Here is a 27,184-nt window from a genome sequence, read left to right on the forward strand (position 1 = left end):
ACCTATAGAGCACTTTAGTTTGCTGAAATGTTTTATGTGTGAAGTGTGACCTTTTTATATTTTTTTATTATTTTTTTTTTTTTGTACGTATTTCAATTAAAAATTGGCATCTTGCTACCACCACCTGGCTCTCATTCTGACAACCTTTCCTGTTACTTCCTGGTTGTTTAGCTCACTAGAGCTAAATTCAAAAGGCTGCCAATTGCTCAGATCACCTGCCATGGAAAGACTTTTCATTGTTTGATAATTCTATTAATGTACAGTTGACAATAAAATCTATACTCTGCTCTCTAGAAGCAAACTAGTAGACATTGTGAATTATTACTTTAAACACCCTTGCTGCCAATGTAAGTGCCTTCTCTGTGAGCAGAGTAACATATGCAGCCACCTGCTAGGAAGTATTCTGCACAATCGCCAAGCTCAACTGTACATAACAAAAGTAAAGGATTCTCGATGTGTTATGCACCACCTCCAATCAGCCATGAATAGAACCTTTCTTACATACTATCACAATCTGTAGAACCTTGATGCCAGGGGACCACAAATTGATCCAGCTCAATGACAATGTTTGTTTTTTAATTACTTGGAGGCAACAGACCTTCAAAAACATTGCAGCTCTTAAAGCGCCAATCACACTGGAGGAGCTGGGGTTTGCATTAAAGACCTCTAAAGTTGGGTGCTAGCCAGGACCGCATGGGTTCCCTTTACTATATTACAAAATGTTTTTTCCTCAGAATTGGGTTCATCCTTGTTGTGTGCTCTCAACTCTATTCCTCTGTGCACTTTTCATCTGCTAACATAACTCTCCTGCTGAAGGATGGCAAGGACCCAATGATATGCTCTAGTTACTGCCCTGTTCCAGTCTTGAATGTAGACCTCAAATTCCTTGCTAACATTCTGGTGCAACACCTGGCCCCTTCGTTGCCACCTGTCATTCACACAAACCAAGCAGGCTTTATTCTGGGAAGGGAAGTCAGCATAACTCTGATGCACAAGGCAAGGCGTGGGGAGGCCCCAGTCTTACTTTCTATTGATTCTGAGAAGCCATTTGACTGGATGGACTGGGGTTTGTTCGCTACTCTGTTCGCTACTCTGCGGGAACTTAGTCTAGGCTGAAAGTTTTGCTCTGGGTTGATGCCCTATATACTTGTCGGCAAGGCTCTGCATTAATGGGGTCTGTCAGAGCCATTCTCTATTACAAATGGCACCAGGCAGGCGTGCCCTTTGCCTCCTTTCCTGTTTGCCTATGAGCCATTTCTTAAACGGATTCAGAAACTGGATGGTGTGCGGTACCTACACATTGCAAGAAGGCATCATAAGGTGATTGCGTACACAAGCGACGTGTTGGTTGTTGATCCAGATCTGGATGAGTTCTTCTTGTATGGCGCTGTCATCAATCTTATGATTAATCGCTCGAAATCAGAGGTTCTTAACTTGTGATTCTCAGATGTGTTATTTGGGAATGTGACTCACTAGAGATCTGTGTACTCTATTTACTGGTAATTTCTCATCCAATTTAATCACCTTTGTTGAGCACCCTACATAAATGGCTCTTATAGCTATAAAATTGTCCAAACTTCCACGCTTCCTTTTCCGATTTCATTCACTTCCTATTCATGAGCCTCCAACTTATTATGAGCAACTTTGTCTGGAGATCTAAACCACAAGTTTCCTCATATTGCATATTCCCAGTTGACATTTCCCAAGCAACGTGGTGGACAAAATGTTTGTGGCTGCCCATCTCCCGAAGGTACTTTAACCCCTTAAGGACCAAACTTCTGGAATAAAAGGGAATCATGACATGTCACACACGCCATGTGTCCTTAAGGGGTTAACGGTCCCATACCGATGACTGCAAGCTATGGGTCCATACCATATCCCCAGTGGCACTATCTTTCTCGAACATACCACGTTCAAAAGACTTTGTGAGCAGGAACCTTCCTTGGCTTGATGCCTTTCTGCCTTTCATTGATCTGCAATTTATTGATTTAACAATAACAGTTACTTTACCTGTCCTGCACCAATAAGTGGGAGTTCAATCTAAATTTGACACTTACGGATGAAGACTGGTCAAAGATATTTACATCTATCCATAAAATATCCTTCTCAGTTCATCTGTAGGAGACAGGATACCTCTTATAAATTGTTCACTGGTTTGTTTGAGAATACTTTCCAGGGTATATTTTTTACAGTTTGTAGTAACCAAACAAATTATCATAGGCATGAATCTAGGTCCAATGGCCTGATGACACCGGTGATGGCTTTTGATCATCTTCTGGTTTTATACTAGTTAGTGTTACGTTAGACTTATTCATCTGTTTCCTATTCTGTTGAATGTGACATATTGATTTACATTTTTACTGACTGTGATACTACTCTAGATTGTCAGGTCATGTGTATTATTTCTTATCTTTAATCTGAATAAAAACTGTAATTAAACAAAAATACTTCTTGTTGATCTTCATTGGAAAGTCTGTGATTGGGCATCCACAGAAAGTCTGGGTTATGGAAGAATAGAGAGGCTTGCAAAGGCCACAGACAAGAGTTCGGCAGCTTTTGCAAGCTGTTTTTAATATATACCAACATTGAAAATATGCATAATTAAATGCATGCGTGTTTTCATTGGTGGGTAAATAAACAAAACAGTGATTTGACTTTTTTGGTGTTTAGGGTCTCTTTAAAAATTTAAAAAAATGGGGAAATAAAAAGCAAATTTTACCTTACTAAAGATAAATTTGCAACTAAAGGACAAGGCGGGTTGTTTGTCATTCTATCTTCTTCTTGGCTCAATGCAAGTCAAGTCTCTAGTGCTGTAGCTCATTTACTTTCAACAATAGGACATGGTAAAACATAACTATTGGCTGCTGGTTTTAATGGAATTTAATGCATGATTAGTTGTATGGTAATCCTGCTTTTCTGTATGAGATCATTTGCAAAGAAGTCGTTTTTTTTCCTTTTGTATTTCGCAGAATTTGCAGTTTCATCCTAGTGGACATGTACAATTTCGAATAAAAATAAATAAACTCTGCTCACAAAATAAGATCACTCAAAGTAGAGATTTACATTGACTTACAAGAAAAAAGGCTATATGCCTCTTTCATGTTATCCGCTTTTTATTCCAGTGAAATGTCAAGTAGTTGTATCCATCTTTAGTTATAATGGGTCATTGCACAAAGTGAGAAATCATTTAAATACTTAAACCGCTATGAAGGCCTACAGGGAAAACTCTCCCATAGTCCTCTGCCAATGACTGCAGCAGGAAATAGAATGTTCTGTAAACAGGGACTCCATTAACATGGCCTGAAGTTTTCTACAGCTTGACCTTTTTATAATGAAACCGATCAAGTGCAACAGACCAGAACATTGTTTCTCACCCATCACCATTCGCTATTATTGTGATAAATGAATACATTTAAATACATTTTTGTGCTTTTCTTTGATCCCTCTTGTTTTGTATTTCCTGTATTTATGTGTTGTGTGTGTATATATACACGCACGCAAAGCAGAATTTGACAGTTTTTTTTTTTTTTTAGTAGAAGCAGTGATGCTTTATTTTTTTTATTTTTTTTACATCTCTATTAGAAATCAATACCAATAGTGCTAGTCAATGTTTCATTCCACGCATGGACAATTTAAAGTGACACTATAGAGACCAAAACCACTTCATCTCATTGATGTGATCTGGATGCAGTGTCCCTGTCCCCTGAACCCTGCAATGTAAAACATAGCAATTTTAGAGAAACTGCAATGTTTACATTGCAGGATTAAGACTGCCTTTAGTGGTTATTTCACAAAAGCCATTAGAGGCGCTTCCTGCTATTTGGGGAAGACCTAATGCGCACATACGCATCTAGATCCCTCTCGTGCTGACACCTGAGGAGGTTGGAGTCTGGGCCAGCGCCAAAGGGGAAATGGTTAAATAGATTTTTAGCATTTTAATTGCAGCAGGGCGACACTGTAGTGTTAGACATACAGTTTTTTGTATTCATAACATTAGAGTTCCTTTAACGAAGTGCAAATGAACATACAAAAGATACAGAACTATACACTTTACTTTTTTGCTGTCTCATACACTTTTTTTTTACTGTTTGTGCTCTTACATGTTTTTGATTAGAAGGGTAAATGTATATATTGATTTTCCCTGTACAAACGTAAATTTGAAGTGTGGTTACACAAGCAACTGAACCCAAGAATCTATATCAAAGTGATAATTGTATCTTCTTCTCATAGACTAAGATGCCATGTACTTGAAACCAGCAAGCCTACCACATTATCGTTGAAGGAAAATTTGAAGTCTTTACCTGGCGACAGTGATTTAAATTTTAAGGTACAAGTTATTCCATACTTTTTGTTAACGAGACACTATACGCATCTCATTGAAATGGCCTGGGTGCAGTGCCCCTGTCCTCTTAACCCTGAAACAATTTTTTTTTTTACTCTCTGAAATTAAGTTTGACGTCCTCACGCTTTGCTTTAGGACGTCTCACGTCTTCAAATTCCGCATAGGAAATCATAAAATATTATTTTAATTATTCTGATTATGCCAGTTCTATTTGTTTAATTTTTGCTTTGGCGTAGTGAGCTAACTTTTTGTAATTACAGTGTTTTGTGTTGTTGTTTGCGTTTGCATGTTTGTATAATTTTGTTTCTATTTTTCAGCTGAACCAACTTTTACAGTCTAACAGAAGACTGGAAGAACAGATTGGAAATTGCATCTGGTTTCAACATTTGCTAGTCACTTTATTGTCTGTTTTAGTAGCCATTGTTGGTGCAGCTTTGTACTTGTCCAAAGGCCAAAGTAGCTAATTTTTTATTTTAAAACCAGGAATGAACTTCCTATGTTAATACATCATACAACTTTTCACCAAAAGGATTTATAGATAACCTACCAAAGTTGCCTTGAACATACAAAATTGTGAACTGTAACCGCAAAAAGGAGCAGATGTGCGGAAAGGAAAAACTAATTTAAACTATTCGTTTAACCAAGTGAAAGACACAAGCAGAATTTATTGCATTTTTCTCTAACACACAACAGTTTGAGTGAGGTCATGTTTTAGCTGACCATGAGAAATTCATAACACGTTTTCAGCAACAACAACAAAAAAAAAAATGGCTACAGTGATTTAGAGAATGTACATCTGCTTTCATATCTTCAGATTCAATATCCCTGAGCATCAATCCAGCTCATCCATGTGAATACAAAACTTACATTTAAGTTTTATACAGCAAATATAAAGAGATTGGAAGCGTACAGGCTGTCTCAGTTGGGCAGTAGATGTAGAACACTCCAAACGGAATGGAAAAATATTGCATGACAGAGCAAAACCTCTCCGCTATCTGTGCATATTTGTGAAAGACTGCGTAGGGTCTATGTGCATGCATAATAATTATTTGATACAAATGCATATTTTTTGTTAAATTAGCTGAGAATTAACACCATTGATTATCAGTATTGGTTTTCTTTATGTTTAGTTTTTAAGACTGCTCGTTTGCCTTAAATGTTTTCGGGAGATTGCATCCTATAATTTGAATCACTTCATCAGAATGTAGCTGAAAATGTCGCCACTACATATAGGGATACATGATGCTGCATCATTAAACTTGCACAACAAAAGAAGCCAATAAAAGGCCTTGTGAGATATAGTAGTGTAGTACATTTAGGGAGACATAGTGTTGGACTAGAGGGGTCCTTACATATTTTTTTTTCTCATCCATAAATAATCTATTCCTTCAGATCAAAAGCCTTTTAATCAACACCCAAATGAATGGATCTATCTAGAAAATAAGTGAATAATGAATAGAATCACTCAAGGGCTGATATAAAAAAATAAATATATGCTGTTGATGTGGACAAATTTATGGACGAAACAAATTTTCGCATATGTCTAGTTTGGAATAAAAAGGAATTCTGGTAAGGGGTTATCTTCCTTATAGGTATCGTAAACTGTAACAACTATAATTGGAGTTGACACTCCATCCAAAACCCGCAGTAATTCTAAAAAAACTGCAATAACCCTCTAACTGTAACTTAGTGACATCTTTTTAATGCATTTTTTATGAGCAACATTTTAATAACACTGCATTTGTATTATCACAGCTTCATTATAATTTTTCCCTTTTTAAAGCGCACATTTGTAATGTGAATGTTTAAAAAAAAGTATGTGCTTTAGTTTAGATGGTTCCATGCTGTGATATGCAATAGTTGGCGAAGTTTGAACCAATAGCATACCCATCTAATTATCTTTTGCCACTGGCCATTTATTGCTAGGCTTCTCACCCCGTGCAGGGTTTTAATCACAACAAGGCACAGCAAGTTAGATCAATTCTCCGGTTTCCTGCTGTATTGAACAATAAATATTTTAAAGCTGTTTGCTGCCCAGTTTATTTTGAAATAGTTTAATTTTTGTAAAAGATGACCAGTTATTTCCTTGTCATTCAACGCTGTAGAAAGTACAGATATACATTACTCTAAGGTTATGTGCCAGAATTTTTCCAATATGCAGTTTCTTTGGATGTCGTTTGCTTGACAGTCACCTTAACATTATCAACCTCAAGCAACATGGATCCTATAGCTTTTTTAGATTGCAAGAACAGTGTTTTTATTATCTACATGCAATTTAAGCATATCAGCGCATAAGTAAATTCAACATCATTGTGACACTGGGCCAATTTAAAATTGTATTCATATGGAGTAAATATGTGTACCTTAAAGGGACACTACAAGCACCATATACCCCAGAATTTCTTATAGTTATGGTACATTAAAGGGACACTGTAGACACCCAGACCGCGTTAGTTCATTGAAGTGGTCTGGGTGCAAACTCCCATCACCCTTTTTATAAACTGCAATAATTAGCTCTTCCTCTAGTGGCTGTCTATCGTCAGATTTTCCCCAGGAAAGCATTGAATAATATGTCAGCGGGGGAGGAACGTGGGCAACGCTGAGCTAGTGCCGAGGGACTTAGGCGCTGGACCCAGGTAAGTGACTGTAGGGGTTATTAACCCCTTTAGTGCCGTGGGAGGGGGCCTTGACAGAGTTTAAACAAATTTTATTTTCCTGGCACTATGGTTTCCCTTTAAAGCTTTTGGTTGTGTCCTGGAAAAACTTATGGTGAATCAGCATTTCTAGATCAACTTATACCCTGTTGCTTACAGCAACTCACTGCAGGTTAGATTTCCACATGATGATCCAAGAAAAACATTTAACAAACAGAGGGTCTACAAAAGCTGCGGTACTTATGGTGTTTAGAGTGCCCCTTTAAGATTGCTTAACTAAGGTAGGCAATATTTCCTGCATCCATTCCTGCTACAGTACATGGAATCTGATCATAGGTAGCTCATGGCTGCATTGTCACCGTGCTAAGATGTCTCGCTTAGAATTTTGATGTTGCACAAATGCCTATGTGCCCCCAATGTAATTGCCTTATGTAATTTATACTACTATGCCAGTAGGATAGTGGAATAAGAAATTGAAACGTCAGTCTAGAAATAAAGTAGGCAAGATATTTGCTAGCACTTTGGCCAGCACAGTCTATAGATACAATTTCATTAACTGCAAATTGCCACCATGTCAGACGTGCATGGCCGGTGCGTTTTAATTAAAATGTGAAAAAAATATTTTGTACGTATTTGAAAGTATTAAAATTTTTTGCTAACTTTGTAATGGTTTGAAAATTAATGTAATGCATTAGGTTGTGCTATTTTAGTAGCATTTGTGATATTTAATTGTTTTTCCTCTGTAATCTTGTTTTGTTTTTTCTCAGCAGGGATGCATTGGGTATACTAATGTGGGAAATATTTATAATAACTGCAATTTGGTTCAGCTTTGTTTTTTAATATATGTTCTATTTATACAGCAAAGTGTTGCTTATACTGTTATGTTGTTCTTTGCTCCTTAATTTGCTGGTTTTCTTTGTTTTATTATAGTTTTTCCAGCTGTGTAAATTATATAGTAACTTTATCACGAACTGTGAATTACAGATTCCCTTTCACATCTCAAAATCTTTTTTTAAAATGTACTGCCACAGGTATAGCAGGTTATTCCATCTTGACCATGTTGATGGTAGTGTAGGGGATCCACTAAGGCACGCCAATCTATCAATTATGCGTCAACCATATGACACTATGTTCTAAATTCCTCATGTTTACTCCTCATGACTAAAACAAAGTGTCCTGAATATATCGTTTATCTGCTGCCAACATTGACAGAGCACATTATTTATTTTTAATATTTTTTTTATTTTTATTTATATATAATGAAAGCCCTTTGAACAGATACTCTGTTGGGGGGAAAAAGTAATTGCCAAACTATTTATGTCAGAGAGGAAGCTTGCATTATACAGATTTCTTAATTCGCAAATTTTCAGCAGCAAACTATAAACTGAATTGAATAACCAAGTAAGAATGCAAGAAAATAAAGGCACAACCAAACTTGTAGAGATATAGGTATAATGAACAGCCAATTGGAATATAACCAAGCCTACAAAACATAGATCATCTACTGAAAACTCTTCTTTCTTTGCTGCTCCTCTGATGCACATTATTCATTGTGATTGTATGATATATATTTTCCTATAATACTTTGTTTAGATTTGGATATATATCTTTGATAATATTTAGTTATGTTATAGCTATTTTTGTCATTTTTTTTTCTTTCCTCATGCTTTTTGCTTTATATATATTTCCATTTTTCTTCTGTCACCCTCCTTATTTTTGTTTGTTTAAAACTCTCTCCTTAACGTTGCAATTTCTGTGTCTGTGGCTCAGCTTGCCCCTGTTCCTCTTCCTTCCCTTAACGTCTGTAACGAGCGAGCGCCATTCTCCATCTCTCTGCCCGCCCATTTTTTGAGCCCCGTGGGATTTTGTCAGCGGCAATGAACAGCTGAATTGTTTGTCAGACAGAGGTGTTTCTGACCAGAATTAACATTCCCATTTCTCCTGCATATCTGCTGTTTCCCTACCCATTTTTCCGCAGTTTCCTACAGTTTTACTGGGTTATTTTTTTGTTTCCTTTTTTCACTCTATTAGTTTACATTAGATTTTAGTTTTTTTTTATTTTATATATTTTAATATTAATTTTTTTCAGTTAAACCTTTTTGTTTTAATGTGTTTCCCCTCTGATTAAGGCTTCTAAATCTCAACCCAAGTTACAAACTGAATGTGATTTTTCTCAGTAAGTAACGTTTTCAGACTTTGTTAAAGGATTTTGTTAATAAGGCTTTGTCAAAATCTATAATATTTGCATTGTCATCCATGCAGGACTCCAGTACAAAATCACTCAATTTAGCATTATTTATTGCTCAGACTAAAAATGAAAAACTCTTCTACTCTATCTGATCGATTTGTTAGCCAAGGAATCTGTAAGTCAATTGACTAGAGAACTAGGGCATTCTGGGAAGGCAATCCAGAATTTCTTTGACTGTCCTGCCCCCCCTAGTAAATATCACAAAGCACATTTCAAAGGGTAAGACCAAGATAAATATGATAAATACTTTTTCCTCATTTGGTAAAGCTCAGGCGTCACTCAAAGTGTATTGTGTAAAGGATAGGAAAGATTGGTGCCAATTTCTTAGCCAATCCAAATAATGTACTAGAAGCTAATTTCTTGCTAGATTTTCAAATTATTAACTCCTTTGTTCCCTTGATGTGGAAGACCTTGGAGAGCAAGAGGACAAACAGAACAGTTTACTTTCATTAGGCAAGTGTTCCCTCTCGGTTTTTCTTGGGGAAAATTTGGGTGTCAGAATATCCCATATTTTCACATGAAATTCTTGGGTATTGAACATGATTCTAGGATATCAAATAGAATTTCATACTTATGAATGTCAAACCTCTCTGCCAAATGCTGACCTTTTTTTTTTTTTTTTACAGAAAACAAATTTCTGATCAGTTACTTAAAGGAACGCTATAGGTACCCAGACCAGTTCATCTTATTTAATGTTATCTAAATGCAGTGTCTGTCATTTTAGGCTTGTAGCTGCAAACTTTTGCAGTTTCAGGGAGAGGTTAATACTGCCTCTAGTGACTGTCACCCGATAGCAACTAGAGAGGCACTTACTGCAGTTCCAAGGAGTTTGACTCCATGAAATGATGCTGGACAAACGCCTGCCTTGGACGAGGACATCCAGCATCTTCAAATCCCTCATAGGAAAGTATTGAGTCAATGCTCTCCTATGGGGAAGGTCTAATGGGGGTTCCCCCCCATTGGCTGATGTCGGAGGAGTAGCCAGACGCAGCGCTGGAATCGGGTAATTGAAAAATAAGTTATTTAACACTTTATTTTGAGAACATGTGGGGTTCAAGCAATGTTTTCCCGATTTAAACAAAAAAAAAAAAGTGATGCAGGGTTCGTACATCTGAGGTTAATTGCCTATCCTAAAATACAGAAATGTCAAAGTGGAGGAGATTAATTTCCTCTTTGATTTATTAATTCAAAATGATTGGTTAATCAAGATTAACCTCAAGAATGCTTAGCTTACAGTTCCACAATTCCTAGAAGCATCTTCAGTTCCTTTGGAATGGAGTGAAATAGCAATTTACTTGCCTTTTGATTTAGTCGCTCTTCAGCAACTTGAGATCTACCAAAGTTACTGAAACCACTGGTATCTTTGAGAATTCATGGAGTGCAACTAATTATATACTTGGAATGCATCCTTATAGACAAAGCTGAAAATGGACAATAATATAAGCAGCTCATCACATAAATCGTCTAGGGGGCATGAAATCCAAACAGTTGGCAGATGTATTTTTTCATTTCTATGTTATGGACAGGCGGAATGTTTTCCAGGTCTCTCCTACACAATCATGGATTGGAACACCGGGTTCCTTCGTGATTACAGCAGTTAAAAATTAGATCCATTTTCCAGCAGATAAATAAATCTTTTTGCCTCCTGGCTATATTGCCAATTCCAAACTTTTTTTCAGCTGGTGTCCAGATCTAGGTCTAGATGCTTTCTTTCAAACTTAGCCTCCGGGAACCAATTATGTGTTCTCGCCCTTTGCAGTGATTCCTTTGGGGGTTATTGTAGACTATAACACAAAAGTTGACCTTGGTGCCTATCACTCCAATTTCTTAGCCTACTGCCATCTTTCACATTCTTCTAGACCCATTTGGAAAATGTCATCCTCTAGTTCCAGCAAATCATCTTCCCTTGATGAAACTCCTCTTGAACTTTGTAACACAACTAGAGACACTTGGGCTCTGGATGCAAGAGCTAATTACTGATCAGCTTTGGCTTTGTTGGGGCTTGGAATAGGATATGGACCCCGTGCCTTCCTCTGTACTCCAAATACTAAATTTTCTTACTAATGGAATTCAGCTTGTTCAGGCTTACCATACATTTATTGTCTATCGTCATCTATCAATGGGTTTCCAGTGGGGAATATGTTGTATGCAAACTCGTGAGAGGTATCAGACTTATACATATGTATATGACTACGCCGCTTTAAATGTGCATAAAATGAGCTTCTTTGTCAGACATAAAATTCTTTATTTTCTTTGCAGGTGCAGGAAAATATAGATTTTACTAAAGATCGGAAAGGAGGCAAGCACTGTCCCACCCGTACAATAATTTTTTTTTTTTTCCCTTTTCACTGTGATTTATTTTCAAGTGTTTGTCTGGGGATTTCCAAGTTGTTCCAAGACTGTTTCCAAGTTGTTCTGGTTTCCTCTTGATTAATTTCTTATTGAAGTAATTTATCACAGTATGAAAGTGGAAGTTTCAACAGATGATCCATGTTTTATAGCGTTGGTTATGTCTCGATTGGGTGTTAATTTTTTTTTTTTTGCATTCTAACGTAGTTGTTTAATATATAGTTTGCTGCTGAGGATTAGACACTACTGTCTTATACCAGGATACAGATATATAGCAGTTCATGTTCTGTTTAAATAATACAACATTTACATAACACTACAAAATTAGCTAAAATAATTTTCTTTGTTTTCAACAAACTTTGTAGACTTTGTAGTTTTTGAGGGGAATGTTGTGGTGTATTTAAGTAATGTAGCCGTTAAAGTAATACGGCTTTACGTTCTAGCCAGACATTGACATTAGTGACATCTCAACAAGGCATGAGTGAGAGCTTAAAAGCCAAATGATATACAATTTTGACATAGTTTGCCAGTAGATGCTATCTTCCAAATAAAAAAAAGCCAGTGATATAGCTCATTTGGTTATTACACCAACTGTATAACCTGTCTAAATCTTCAGAGGATTCTCAAACGTCTCTGAATTCAGCTGGTCCACATGGATGTTTTTCAACTTTCTTTTGACTAATTAGTATTCCATTTTGATGAACAGTGAAATATTAGGCATATATTGTGCAATACAAGTTTGGGCACTTTTGGAGACATTTACAAAGAGTAATATTTGTAAAAAAAAAAAAAAAGCATATATATTTGGAATAAGCAATGAGGATCCATTATTTGATATTTCTGGAGAGTCTTGTTCAATCAGGGTGTATCAATCTATAATATCTGGTTAACCAAGTGGAGTAACGTTGGAAGATGATGGTACGTACAAACCGTTTTATATGCTGCTTTTTAAATCTCTTGTAAAGCACCCATTCCAGTACATTGACATAGAATTCATTAAGTTCCTATTAAAATTGTGCAGATTCTGAGAGCGAGAACCTATCGTAGTTTTAAATCCATAAGTTGTTTGGAAGAGAAGAGATGTGTCATTGCTTCCCTCTAGTACTAAAGCTAAAACATATTTTTCAACAATTGAATATATGTTTTGTAGAGGAAAATAGATGATCGTTGGGGCAAGTACTTGTCCAGAATTAACACCAAGGGCAAAGGCCAATGCTAAAATTTTCAGGTACTTCTACAAGTGAACAAAACATTTATGCGCATGTGTTTAAAGTATGTGTGAGTCCATAAAATAGATGATGTGCAGTTGTTATTTTGAACATTGAAAAATGAATGTATGCACTGAATTCAATCCAGTATTGATTCTAGTATAATTCTTGGTGCCATGAAAGATACCACGTCAACCCCTTTTTTTGAGACCATGTTTTGTCAAATTTCTCAGTCTGAACTTTTTCTTGGTCTTTAAGGGTTTCACATTTTTACTTTTTCCAATTCATGAATTATGCTTTTTACTTGCAATCTTAAGGTTAATTTTTTATTTATTTTTTCTACTGGAAGTTGTGAAAAAAATTACACTAATCGATTGCTCTTTCTGACAGCATGTTGGTTAATGCACTAAACTTGTAATTGTATTGAATTTAAGTCCTAATGGCATATTTTAGGCTAACCTTGAGGGAAGGTAGCATTGGAGAGTTTGTCCTAACGAAATAATTTGGTCTATATTTCGCCAATCGGATTTCAGTTTAAACACATTTGAGTGCTATAGTTCAGAACTCTTTAAAGACCGTTTTTTTTTTTACATTCAAATTTATCTAAAATATACTATCCATCAAATAATACATTCTTGGATTTTCTTACTATACCATATGAAAAATGTTATGTTCCTTTTTAATTCCTTATTGTGTAATATTTGTTTTTACAATAATTGCTTGCTTTGTATTTTATTGCTAATATTTTATATACATGATATATATATATATATATATTTAGCATTTATGTAATTTGTTATGAATTAATTATATTGTGCTTTTGCGCATAATTAAATTATAATTAAAATGTATACACATTAGTATTGTAGAAATTTGTCTTTATTTCGAATCATCAAACGTTGGTTCCCGACTAGTTGGATTAGAGACATCTCATTTATTAAACCCCAGGTGACTACCCACAACTAATAATTCAGTGTAGTGGCTTTGCCATTCCCAATGCAATATGGACCCATTGACACTGGGAGTACTCTGCATGTGTTCTTCAGAATGTTCATTACATATTTATCCCAATCAAATAATTGGTTGCAAAGCCAGCACAATGTACATTGTAATTTTCATCCCTTAAACACTTGAGAAGGTTTAGTCGATTAGATTTGCTGCATCCCATCTCTCTGATATTTAAAAACCAAAACAAAAAAAACTGCAGATAATTTTTATTGAAATGAGCGTTTCTTTAGGTTATTTTATTAAATAACTCCAAAAATTTCTTGGTCATTAAAAAGGTTGAAAAGAAACCGCAAAGGGGTAGGTGATATAGATTAAACACTTGTATTTCATTAATTTGCTTGCGGTAGTCATTGGTGGAGAGCTTAATTATTATTAGCCATTTTTACAGGGATCCCAATTTCACACATGAGATTAGTTTACAATTGGCTCAGCCATTTTTCAACTAGAATATTATGTAGTAAATTAATTCTGTAAATATATTAATTAGACTCCTCCAAGTGTCAGTGGGTCTCCACTGCGCTTAGAAAGCGAATACTGCTATTGTAAACCATTTATTTTAAATTGTTCGTTAGGACCTGATCAATATGTTTTGCTTGTTCCAACTATTAGGGGACCTACTGAAATAGCAAGGGGCTCAGTTTGAGTCCCAGAACAGTATTTAGGGAACGCTCATCTAGCAATGCAAGCAGGAAGACTAACTTTTTTTTCACATGAGTCTACATCCTAATGTGTATCAAGCTTAGACTTGTGTTTTTGCTTTTGGTTGAATTGCTATTTGTCAGAATTTAGGCCAATCGACTGTTCGGACAAATCCCTTTTATGATGGATGTATTAACAAACAAATGACTAGTGCGATGGCTGACCATGTTTGTTTGATTCGGTATTCGGCCGTTCCACCTGTGGAGCCCAAAAAAAGGAGATGATTGATAACAGGGACAGCCAGAAAATTTTAATTTAATTCACAATTCAAGTGAGAAAAAAAGGAGCAGTAAAGTATATTTTCTATTTAATAATATGTAATATAGAGTTTGTTTTCACTTTCTTCTTTTTTTTTTTTCACTATTGATTACTTTTTCTCATTTATTCGGTAAGCCAAATGATTGCAAAATGCTCCTATGCGCGTACAGATTATGTATATATTTTGCAGTACCCCATTTTTCCACCCATTTGGCTTCATCTAACTAATTTTCCTCAAAACATTTTATGGGCTTTATTCGGATGAAACGAACCACTAACTGTGATAAAAATAAATTTTGCCCACTTCAGTGGAATCCCTGATGCCAAAGGTTACACAACCATGATAAAAATATTATATATATATATATATATATATAAAACTGTACACTCTGATATGATAAAAACTTCAATAAAAATAAAATAAGAAAATATATATTTATATTTCTATATTTATAGAAAAACTATTTTTCAATGTATAAGCTTGCAAATGAAGTATATAGAGCATCACATCTACAAATGCACACTGATACATTGAATCCAATTCCTTTATTTTATTCACTTAATTATAATTCCTGAAGACATTTCATTTTCAACAACTTCAAGGCATGGTATCTAAATCCATCAGCTTGGACTTGGGTGTATTTTCATTACAGTAAAACCGGTTTTCCAATTGTGTGCATGCTGTGTGACACTGATGAACATTTATACAAACACACTTCAAGTACAATAGGTCCATCCTGTGATCTTAGAAGACGTGCTCTGAAGAAATGTAGATGCAATATTCAATTCCCATACATTAATAACGTGTTAGCTATTCATTGCAGCTTTCACGTAAACTAGAGATGAGAGAGACTATAAAAGCCATGAATGTCTTATTCTCACGATTCAAATCCTAAGTTAGATGTAGGTGCATCAATGCTTGGATACTTCAGCATTTCCAAAAGAAAGTTCAAGAGTTTGGGTCATATTTATTCTTGCTGTCTGTAATATGTACAGAATGGTTCCATGCAGTATTAGAAGCTTTAATAATCTTCTCCAGTGTTTTATTGAGGTCAATCATTATTGCACCTTCTATTGCAAATATTTGTTTGTGCAGTGAATTGTAGAGCATTTGCTCTATCGCTAGTTAATGCATATAAAGCTAGGTCCAGAAATGTTTGGGGACACACACACGTTTTTGTTATTTCATCTGTAACAAATCCAAATTGGAGTAGGAGTTTAGGAATTTCAGCTCTTTAATATGCAGCCCCGTCTTTTTCAAGGGACCAAACTTAATTGGACGATTGAACTAAAAAGATGTTTTATGGACAGGTGTGAGCTATTCCTTCTTTATTTCTTAATCAATTAAGAAGGTGAAAGAACTGGAGTTTATTTCAGGTGTGGCAGTCACATTTGGAAGCTGTTGCTGTGAACCCACAACATGTGGTCAAAGAGCTTTCAATGCAAGTGAAACAGGCCACACTTGGGCTGGAAAAACCAATAAGAAATATGGCAGGAACATTAGGAGTAGCCAAATCAACAATTTAGTACCTTCTGATAAAAAGAAGAAAAGAAATGCACTGGTGAGCTCTGCACACAAAAAGGCCTGGATGTCCTCAGAAGATAACAATGGTGATGATTGTAGGATACTTTCCAAGTTAAAGAAAAACCCCTTCACACCATTCCAGCCAAATGAAGAACAGGAGGTAGACATATCATTATTCGTGTCTACCATAAATAGGCTTCACAAGAGCAAATACAGAGGGTTTACCACAGGGTGCAATCTATTTATAAGCCTTAAGCATAGAAAGGCCAGATTAGATTGTGCCAAAAATACATCTAAAAAAAAGCCAGCCCAGTTCTTGAACAGCATTCCTTTAGACAGAGGAACCAAAGACCAACGTGCTTTCCTATAGAGTTTTGGGCATCCCTGGATGACCCCATGTAGGAGGATGTCCAAGTCTGTTCGGTGACCAAAAGTTGCCAAATAGCCCAGAAGTCCCTCTTATAAGTCTGCCTTATAACTACAGTTATTCTAAGTAGTTAAGGCCAGTAACTCATACACGTGCTGTTTTTCATACCAATATTACAAGGAGTTCTTTTAGCTCTCTATAGCGAAACATTTCACACTTCATAAAGATTTCACACTGCCTTCAAACTGTGGGCGCCCCTGTTTTATATCATCTTAGCTCTTAGCATGTGCTTGTGTAGGTAAGTATCACATGTCTGGGGGAACTTTGTATATATTTATGTCCTATATTTTATTTTATTTATTTATTTTATTTTTTACACACAGACTTCTCTGCACGTCGATTCCGGTTCACCACAACCAGCTTTCCTAATATTTATGTATGCCGTAATTGTAAAGGCTATTAAGCCTGTAGTTGTGGGAGGCATTTTTACTATTTAGGGGTTATGCCCCATTTTGAGGATGTTGGTATACTTGGCTCCAATCACTATTAAATTGTAGTTGTGGGAGGGTTTTACCCGGCATATACATATTAAATACCTGCATGGTTGGGGGAGTGACGCCCTTGTATTAGAGCGTTTATCCTTCCCAACTCTGCATCTTTACAAACCATTCCTTACATACTAGATTTTTCCCTAGGAGAGCCATCTTCTTTATAAGCTTACCGGAACGTTGTTCCCAAGACACCACAACCGACTTATGCTTGGCTGTTGTTCCCAACCACAAATATATATACATGTAAGTTTATGCGGTAATCCATTTCTTGCAATATTTTAAGATAAAATTTTATACTATGAATTTACATTATGTAAGAAAATAAATATTTTGAAAATAGACATTTTTGTATCCGTAATATAAATGTCAGCAATGAATATTATGGATGAAATACATACCAAGCGTTTTCTACCAGCCTGCCACTAATTTTTATGCTAGTTTAAGAAAGGACGTCTGTGAAGAGTCCCAGTTTGTAGTTTTCGATGTTTGTGTTCTTTCAGACTGTTCTGGCATACAGTGCGACTTGACTGGCAGCTACTTAACTGCTGCGATCTTCTTTAATTAGATGGGAAACAGCAGGTGGTCCCTAGTGGGGATATTAAAAATGTTTAAGACATTTCTTCAGGCTAACAGTAGATTCTGAGTATTCCTGAGACACAGAGGCTATTCGTGTTTATATATAAAAGATATCATAAAGACTAGGAAACATCTTTAGAGTAGCAGGTGTTTTTTTTTTAAATATATATAAATGAAATGCATATATTATAAAAAAAGTATAAATAAAAGGCACTATTTTAATCTTTAAGTATCGAGGTCCTCAGTTGTCATTAAGGCAGATGTTATTCCACAGATGTGAACACTTTTTTTTTATAAATAAGTGTAAAAACACTAAATCTATATTGGCCAATATTTTAGACTGGGGAGCTGTCTTTGAATCTTTTAACCCAATGGTTCCCAACCTTTTTTCAGTTGTGTTCCCTTTGCCAGCCCATTTCCATAAATCGGACCCCTCATATTAGTGATATGTTTATAATTAATATAGCTGCTGGTTTTTCAAATGTTTTTTTTTTTTTCTCTCTGCCCCATCTCTCCTTTTTCTCAGCCCCAGGCTCCCCTGCTCCCCTGCTCTTCCTCTGCCCTAGGCTCACTCTGCTTCTACATTCTTCTCTGCTCCAGACATATGTATATTTTTATATATATATATATATATATATATATATATATATATATATATATATATATATATATATATATATATATTTATATTTGTGCTCGGAATTTAATACGTAATGGATAGTATCTGAAAGGGCAAAGTTGGTTGTAGTGTGCCAAAACCAACGTACGAGTGGGCCTGTAAATAAAAGAGGGCCCACCAAGGAGAATGTAATGATAACAGGGTGTAGGTGGGTGGGGACAATCAACTGGAACGGCAGAGGTGAGTAGGGGCCGAAACCAACGTACAAGTGGGCCTGTAAATAAAAGAGAAGTTTGAGAAAATACACACTTTATTGCCTTTTTACATAACCAACTTGCAATCAGATATAGACACACACAAAATCACACGAAGACACACATATACAAACATTGACACAGAAACACTGCCACATACATTGATACACACACTGACACACATACAGATACCAATACACAAAATCACATAGATACAAACACTGACACACATGCAGGTGTACACACACACACACAAATACAAACACTTCCACACATGCAGTTGAAGAAACACACAAATACAGACGATGGCACGCACAAACACACTGACACCCATGTGGATGCATAGACACACAGATACAAACACTGACATGATTACAGATACAGACACACACAACATTACACAAAGGCACACAGATACAAACAAGACCACACATGTAGATGCACAGACACACACTGAGACAGATGCTGATACACTGATAAAAATACTGACACACATACAGGTACACACACTGACACACGTGCAGATATATAAACACACAAATACTAACACGTGGATGCACAGACAAACAGACACAAACAATGGCTGCCACAAACAATGACAGCCAGACTGATGTTCCTCTCTAGTCAGTCCTCTCACACCTCACCCCTCTGTCAGTCCTTACATTGGCTTCCTGTATCCTACAGCAGTCAATTCAAAATGCTAACCCATACCTATAAAACACTGAACAATTCTAGCCCCTCTTATATCTCTTCACAGATCCATAGGTATGCCCCTTCTCTGTCTCTCCACTCTGCCCATGACCTTCTCCTGTCCACTACTCACACCCGTACGGCCAACTCACGTTTGCAGGACTTCTTGTGGAGGACTCCCTTTCATGGAACAGCCTGCCTACCGCCATCAGACTCTCCCCTAGTCTTCAATCATTGAAGAAGTGCCTTAAACCCATCTTTTTAGGAAAGCTTATAATTTCTAGAGTAACCTCTACCTCACATACCTGTCTCTTGCTCTCTCCTGAAGGGCAGCACTCTACTCTCTCATCCAAATCTGCTTCACTCCCACCTATTTTAATTGCTGTTCCCTGTCCTATTGTGTTTTACACCCCACCTCCTATAGACTGTAAGGTCTTTTGAGCAGGGTCCTCTTCAACCTATCGTTCCAGTTTTCTTGTAATTGTCCTATTTATTGCTAAATCCCCCTCTTATAATATTGTAAAGCGCTACAGAATCTGTTGGCGCTATATAAATGGCAATAATAATAATAATAATAAATGACGCACACACACAGCTACACACACTGACACACATGCAGATACACTGACACACAAATACAAACATTGACACACACATACAGATACAGACAAACACTGACAAACATGCAGATACACACACTGACACAAATGTAGATACACAGACACATAAATATATACATATATTCAAAGTCTCAGGGGAGCCGAAACATTGTATTTTATTCTGCAATTCAAATAAAGACTGCCTATCAAAGAAACCTCCAGGTGTGCCCAGACCACTTTTTCCCTATTACATGCAGATATACGTGCACACACAGATACAAACACTACATACACACACATATAGATCAAACTGGCAGCCACCCTCCAGTTTCCTACCTTTCAGGTGCAGGAGTTTGGCTTCTGCTGACTAGGGCTGTTGAGAGTTAGGGGCTTGTTCCTCTACTGATCTGCACCAACCTCCCACTCACACACCCTCTCCTGCATGGCTGGGTCTTGGTGAGCTGAAACGAAGGCTCTTACTTCCTACCAGCAGTCCAGGCAGATTAGAAGGGGATAGTTGTAAATTTAAAGCATCACAGAGCACAACCAGGCTGCTCGTAGTACACATCCATCAGGTGGCCCTAACTACATTGGCCACCTGATGGTCTTGGTGGTCCCAACCTGTGCTTTGCAGTGCAGTGCCACACTGGATTGTATCCCTGAGGGTACATGCACCATGGGTTGGGAACCGCTTTAGAAAAGCTCATGATTAGATTATGGTGCATAGTTTTGAGTTTTATTTAATATACAGAGACAATAAAATGTTGCTAATTTATAGTTGTTCCTTTTCTAGTGACATATTTCAGATCTGTAGTTAGTCCTTGATAGGGTGTATGGTATGTATGGATAAAAAGCACTGTCAGTTCTAGATATAAACTTTGGACCTAGTGTCGTTATATATGACACACTTTGTTCTCATAAAGAAAGGAATGCACTTTTGCTTTGATAGTTTTGTATTCGTTATTTATTAAAGGGACACTCCAGTGCCAGGAAAACAATCAGTTTTCCTGGCACTGCAGGTCCCCTCTCCTTCCCACCCCCCATCCCCGGTTGCTGAAGGGGTGAAAAACTCTTCAGTCACTTACCTGAGATCCCCGCCGATGTCCCTCGTGGTGGTTTCTGCTCGCCGCCGCTCCGCCTCTTCCTTACGTCAACCGGTGGGCGAGACTTATCCAGCCCGCCGGCTGAGGAGACCTAATGCGCATGCGCGGCAATGCCTATGCACGGCAATGCCTATGCGCGGCAATAGCCAATTTCCTATGGGGAATTGAGCGACGCTGGAGGTCCTCACACAGCGTGAGGACGTCCAGCGACGCTCTAGCACAGAAAACCTGTGCTAGAAACCAGGAAGTGCCCTCTAGTGGCTGTCTAGTAGACCCCGACCACTCCAATGGGCAGAAGTGGTCTGGGTGCCTACAGTGTCCCTTAAACTGACTAACTCAGTAAGCATGGGAGTGTGCACCTTAAACATATCTTTGGAAAATGTAACCCCTGCACCAATTGATTATCTCCCTCATAATGCATAAATATGCAGTAACTGTGATAGCTTTTTAAACATTAAAACAATACGTCACACTAATCAGCAGGTCTTTATACTGAAACTAATTTAAAAGGCCACTGTAGACATTGTAACTGCTTCATCTCATTGAAGTGGCTACAGTGTCTGGAGTCGGGTGCCATGCTTCCATTCCCTGAAAAACTGTTTGGAATGTTTTAATGCTATACATGAGTTCCTAGCAACTCAACTCATCTGTGCTGCTTAGTCTAATGTGGAAACATTAGCTTGAGCAGCAATTGGTGACACTGATTGGCTAAGGGTAACCGATTGGCCACTGATTGGCAAACCGTTTTCAGCCTATCAAAGTGCCCATTCATATTTTAATTGGAATGGCTACAAAGAAAGTGTGTGATCTCTGCCTCAGGCATACCTCCAGTGTGGGCAGGGCAAAGGGAAGCCAGAGACCTTCCTTCAGTGTTAAACGGCTCGAAAATGGTTTGACACTGAATGGAGGGACAGCTTCAGGGTCCTCTGGCCACTATTACCTATTCAATGAGATTGAATGGTTAAAGTGATTACAGTGTCCCTTTAAGGCTCTCTGTCTATAAACATCAATGGTACATGCATTTTTCAAACATTCTGCTGCTATTGTAGGCAATTTACATTGTATATGTAACATACCATCAGTGCTACCGAACAATTACCTTATATTGATAGTCTTGCCAATGTGTATGCCACAGCACACAGACTACACATTTATTGGCTGCTTGCCTGTACCTTTCGATGATGATGATGATGATAATGATGAGCGCTACCTACAGCTCACTTATCTTAACCTTTCCTCAGTCTACAGTCACGTATTTTGAATTATGTCACCTGTGCTTGACAATGTGTTGCGCAAACAGCAGACTGGCTCGCCATTGTCAGCATTCTCATCTTGTTAATATTATAGTTAATAACAATTATTATCCACATGTATGTATATAATAGAACTGGTGTATACAACATTTGATTTTGGTACATAAAAGGTTTTATACAATCAACATGAACGATAAAAACATGAGATACAGAGACCCTCTGCTATTACTTCTTATACTATGTTACTGTTTGCTGGGGCACAAGGTTTATGGATCGCTGCAGAAGTGAACATAATTTTAAATGTGGCCTTGATTTTTGCCATATCAAGTCATCTGGGCAGCAGGTGGAACGGGGCAGCAGAATAGAGATTGTCTGTCCTCTTCCCTGCAATAAAAAGAAGAGATTTTCTGCAGGCTCCAGGCCACTGCCCAGCAAAAGTGAACACAAGTCGCACAGAGTATTTTCCATGTAGCACCAATCATGCAGACCTTTGCTCCTAGTGCCTGTAATTATTCATGATGTCTTCAGACAGTGCAAAGCATGTGGAGCTGCACTGACTGGCACTACAAGGAAGAGGAGTAATACAATTTCTGAGGCCTCTCTACATCAGAGGTAAGCAAACATAGAGGAGGCTCATAATCAATTGAGAGAGGGAAATGGATAGGAGAGAATTTGGCAGCTACATGGATATAGAAAAGGAGAGTGGAAAATGTGCTACTGTTGGTTAGGTGGACGGCTGGGGGGAAATGTGCTACTTCTGGCTATCAGGAGGGTTAACAGGGAGAATGGGCCTACTTCTGAATAATGGGCAAGATGGATTAAGAGCATGGGTTTCTACTGGGCTATGGTAAGGAAGAGTGAGCTTTGTCTGGACAAAGGAGGAGAATGGGCTATGGAGAGGGAGAATCGACTACTGATGGGTAGACTGGGTTACTGATGGGCTCTGGCGAGGGATTTGGGGAGAGTTTCATGCTACTAGGTTATCGTTAGGGATTCATGAAAATAAGCTACTTCTGGACTATGGGAAGGCTTTGGAAGAGAATGGATATATGGCTATCATTTGGGAGGGTTGGGGGACAATGGGCAATACAGTCCTTGACTGAAGTATTGTGTTGCCTAAGAGCTTCCCAATTAATTAAGGCTCTAATTGTTTTGCTATGATATCTGGTAGGCTTGTAGACTTGTGTATGGCAAAAAAAAAAAAAAAAAACTGTTTGTCCGGATTGTTTCATCCATACTTTTGTTTGGCTTGAACCAAGCCTTATCCATTTGGTGTTTTGGTTCAGATTCAGATACATTTTGTTCATGCAACTATTTTGGGAAAAACTATTCAGACAAACCCAATATGGTGTGAAAATGCATCTGTTAGTGTACTGCAACAAATATATCGATTTTTATTGCTCCTCCTTTTTTCCTCTCTATCGGTTACTTCTCCTTTGATCTGTAAATCAAACGTTTGACTCTCTCCCGGGTTTCAAAGGAGAAGCAGACGCGTGACCAGAAGGTCTTGTTGGAAAAATGCAAAGTCCCCAAAATTGACAGTGCCATTTTCATTCTCCTCCAACTGGGTTAAACTGGGTAAAATAAGTAACAGCAGGAGTAATACCTTGCTTTACATATATTCATAATTTTTATGAGTATTCATCAGAAATTGCATTAAACTGCATTGGAAATTGCATTTTCTGTGTAAAGAAAGCTGGGGGGGAATTTTTGTGAAAAGGTGCTGATTTATGTTTAAAACGAGTTTCACTTGACTTTAACACTCAACCAGACATTTAATGGCCCTAGGGAAAGATTAACTCGACATTGAATTGCTGAGGAAATGTCCCTATTACTTATGTATGCCTGGGAGGAAAGAGAATATTTGAGGTAATCTACAGATTTATGTGACAGTTGCTTTAGATATGGAGTGATTCTGTTCTCTTTTTCAGGAGTTTCTGTGTCTGGTTGAGGTATCATCTATAAACCTTTGCATAAATCACAAAAGGTTTGATACAATTTTTATACATTGGTATTATTTGATAAATCATAGATCTGTATCTCCATTCTTCTTTTCAGCAGACGCTTTTGTATCTTGAAAATACGCTTTCCGTTTCATCACTTACCTTTCCGATCTGATTTAGTATTGCTCTATTTTCTGCTTTATAACTGTTACATTTGAATTTTAAATGTTGACTGCATCTGGAAATCGGAGTACATGGTCATTGTACTGTCTTCAAGGATTATTTATGAATTAACTACAAACTGAATAGATTTTTTTGTAAAATAATGCAAAAACTACATCAAACCACCACAAAAACATACGTGTGTAATGATAATGTAAAGACTTGTAGACTAATCATTGAGTGTATTAATATAAAGTCTCTAATAGTAAAAAAAAAACCTGTTTCTAAACCCTAAATTGTATTTAAATGGATGCTCCAAGCAAGATAATATTCAAACAAAGAAAAAAAAGAGACAAACATGGTTTCAGCGCCAGATTGAAATTTTCTGATGGGTCTTTTGAAAGCCGCCATGCTCCGTTAAAGTGAAGCACCACGCTCTTTGTGAATAAATCAAAAAGCATCAATAACTGGAACAGGAGGAATACTTGCAACAAAGTATCCACATGGCATCTTGAATACAATATGTCTTATTTATTTGACGCTATACTTTTATTGGAAGGCAAGATTGGTCATTCGTCTTGCCTTGAAATAACCGCGATGTTTGAGGTGTATAAATATAATTACGTGCTGTGTGCAGCATAAAACAAGTTACCGAGTATGTCGAGGGGTACATTTTGTAATTTTTTACTTCTTTACATTTATTTCTGTTGTTGTTTTCTTCAAGATATGAACATGTGTGTTTCAGCAACTCCGTTGCGAGCCTGTGATGTACAACAAGGAAAACAATTCTTGAATTAAATGTACGAGTTAGACTTTATGTTTTTGTAATTTTCTATGGAATTGTACAAATAAACTTTCCCTCTGCCCGCGTTCTGTGTAGTTGTTTCCAAATTACTATTTTCTTTGAGGACTAGATTCTAATCAAAGAGATAAATACAGCAATTACTAATGTTATCGATTCACTGGCTATTTCCCACAGCTTTATACCTCAATTCAACAAACAAAGTCTGCCTCGCTCAATATTAACTGTTCCAAATGACTACCATAATTTTGTAAAGGGACCTGCAGTTAAGATAATATATGAGGGTAAAGATGACTCTTATATGCATAGGGATATAATGTGTCATAGGAAGGGGTTAGCAACAACCTTGAATGGTGAGATGAGGTTTGAAACAAAATATTGGAGACCTGCGTCCTTCCCATTTAATTACTCCCACCCATGCTCAGTGATTGGGGGTTTAAAAAAATACATAGTTGGGAGTTAATAAACTAACAGAGAGAGGAACAACTGAGTTGGGATATTTCTCAAATTTAAATTTTGTTTGCCTAAATTCTTTTATTTTATGGTCAATTTGAGACAAATCCCAGATTATGGATATGGGCATCGGTGGGGGGAGGGATGTAAGGGGGGGGGGCATGTAAGGGGGGCACTTTTCGTGTGAGTTTTAAAATAAAGTGCAATACCAGCACCGGCCCGCTGTGTACGGAGAGAGACAGGGATAGGAAGCTACATTTTATCCCTGCTTCTCTCTCCTGACTGAATCCGCAGAGGAACAGCACATGCAGCCAGAGACAGCCTGCTGATCAGGTAAGTGAGGCATGGGGGGGCAGAGAGAGCCTACAGATTAGGTAAGTGAGGCATGGGGAGGGCAGAGAGAGTCTACAGATCAGGTAAGTGAGGCATGAGGGGGCAGCCTATAGATTAGGGAAGGGAGGCGGGGGGGGGCAGAGAGAGCCTATAGATCAGGGACGTGAGGTGGGGGGCAGAGAGAGCCTATAGATCAGGGAAGTGAGGTGAGGGGCAGAGAGAGCCTATAGATCAGGGAAGTGAGGCATGGGGGGGAGAGAGCCTATAGATCAGGAAAGTGAGGCATGGGGGAGAGAGAGCCTATAGATCAGGGAGGTAAGGTATGGGGAGAGAGAGCCTATAGATCAGGGAAGTGAGGCATGGGGGGGAGAGAGCCTATAGATCAGGGAAGTGAGGCATGGGGGGAGAGAGAGCCTATAGATCAGGGAGGTAAGGTGTGGGGGGAGAGAGAGCCTATAGATCAGGGACGTGAGGTATGGGGGAGAGAGAGCCTATAGATCAGGGAAGTTAGGTGTGGGGGGGAGGGAGAGCCTATAGATCAGGGAAGTGAGGCATGGGGGGGAGGGAGAGCCTATAGATCAGGGAAGTGAGGCATGGGGGGGAGGGAGAGCCTATAGATCAGGGAAGTGAGGCATGGGGGGGAGGGAGAGCCTATAGATCAGGGAAGTGAGGCATGGGGGGGAGGGAGAGCCTATAGATCAGGGAAGTGAGGCATGGGGGGAGGGAGAGCCTATAGATCAGGGAAGTGAGGCATGGGGGGAGGGAGAGCCTACAGATCAGGGAAGTGAGGCATGGGGGGAGGGAGAGCCTACAGATCAGGGAAGTGAGGCATGGGGGGGAGGGAGAGCCTACAGATCAGGGAAGTGAGGCATGGGGGGGAGGGAGAGCCTACGGATCAGGGAAGTGAGAGATGGGGGGATCCACCTACAGATCAGGTAAGTGATGGATAGAGGGAATCCACCTACAGATCAGGTAAGTGAGGGATGGGGGGGAGGCAGCCTACAGGAAGGGTCAGCAAGGAGCAGGAAGGTAAAGTAAGAGAAGGAACAGAAATGAGCAGGAAGGGACATCATGGAGCAGGAAGTGTCAGCAAGGAGCAGGAAGGGTCAGCAAGGAGCAGGAAGGGGCAGAAAGGGTCAGCAAGCAGCTGGAAAGGGCAGCACAAAAGGCAAAGTAGGAGAAGGAGCA

General features: G+C 38.1%; 1 protein-coding gene across 2 annotated transcripts in view; it reads left to right on the forward strand.

Annotated features, from left to right (window-relative positions):
• Window positions 1–5,322, forward strand: part of MOSPD2 (motile sperm domain containing 2) — a 57,063-nt gene extending 51,741 nt beyond the window's left edge. For both annotated transcript variants that reach the window (XM_063449021.1, XM_063449030.1), the window contains 2 exons: window positions 4,231–4,327; window positions 4,660–5,322. In XM_063449021.1, coding sequence (XP_063305091.1) covers window positions 4,231–4,327; window positions 4,660–4,806 — 244 coding nt within the window. In that variant the 3' untranslated portion in view covers window positions 4,807–5,322. The remainder of the gene's footprint in view (window positions 1–4,230; window positions 4,328–4,659) is intronic.
• Window positions 5,323–27,184: the final 21,862 nt, after the last annotated feature.

Source organism: Pelobates fuscus, chromosome 1, assembly GCF_036172605.1.
Source record: "Pelobates fuscus isolate aPelFus1 chromosome 1, aPelFus1.pri, whole genome shotgun sequence".
In the NCBI taxonomy this organism is placed as follows: domain Eukaryota; kingdom Metazoa; phylum Chordata; class Amphibia; order Anura; family Pelobatidae; genus Pelobates; species Pelobates fuscus.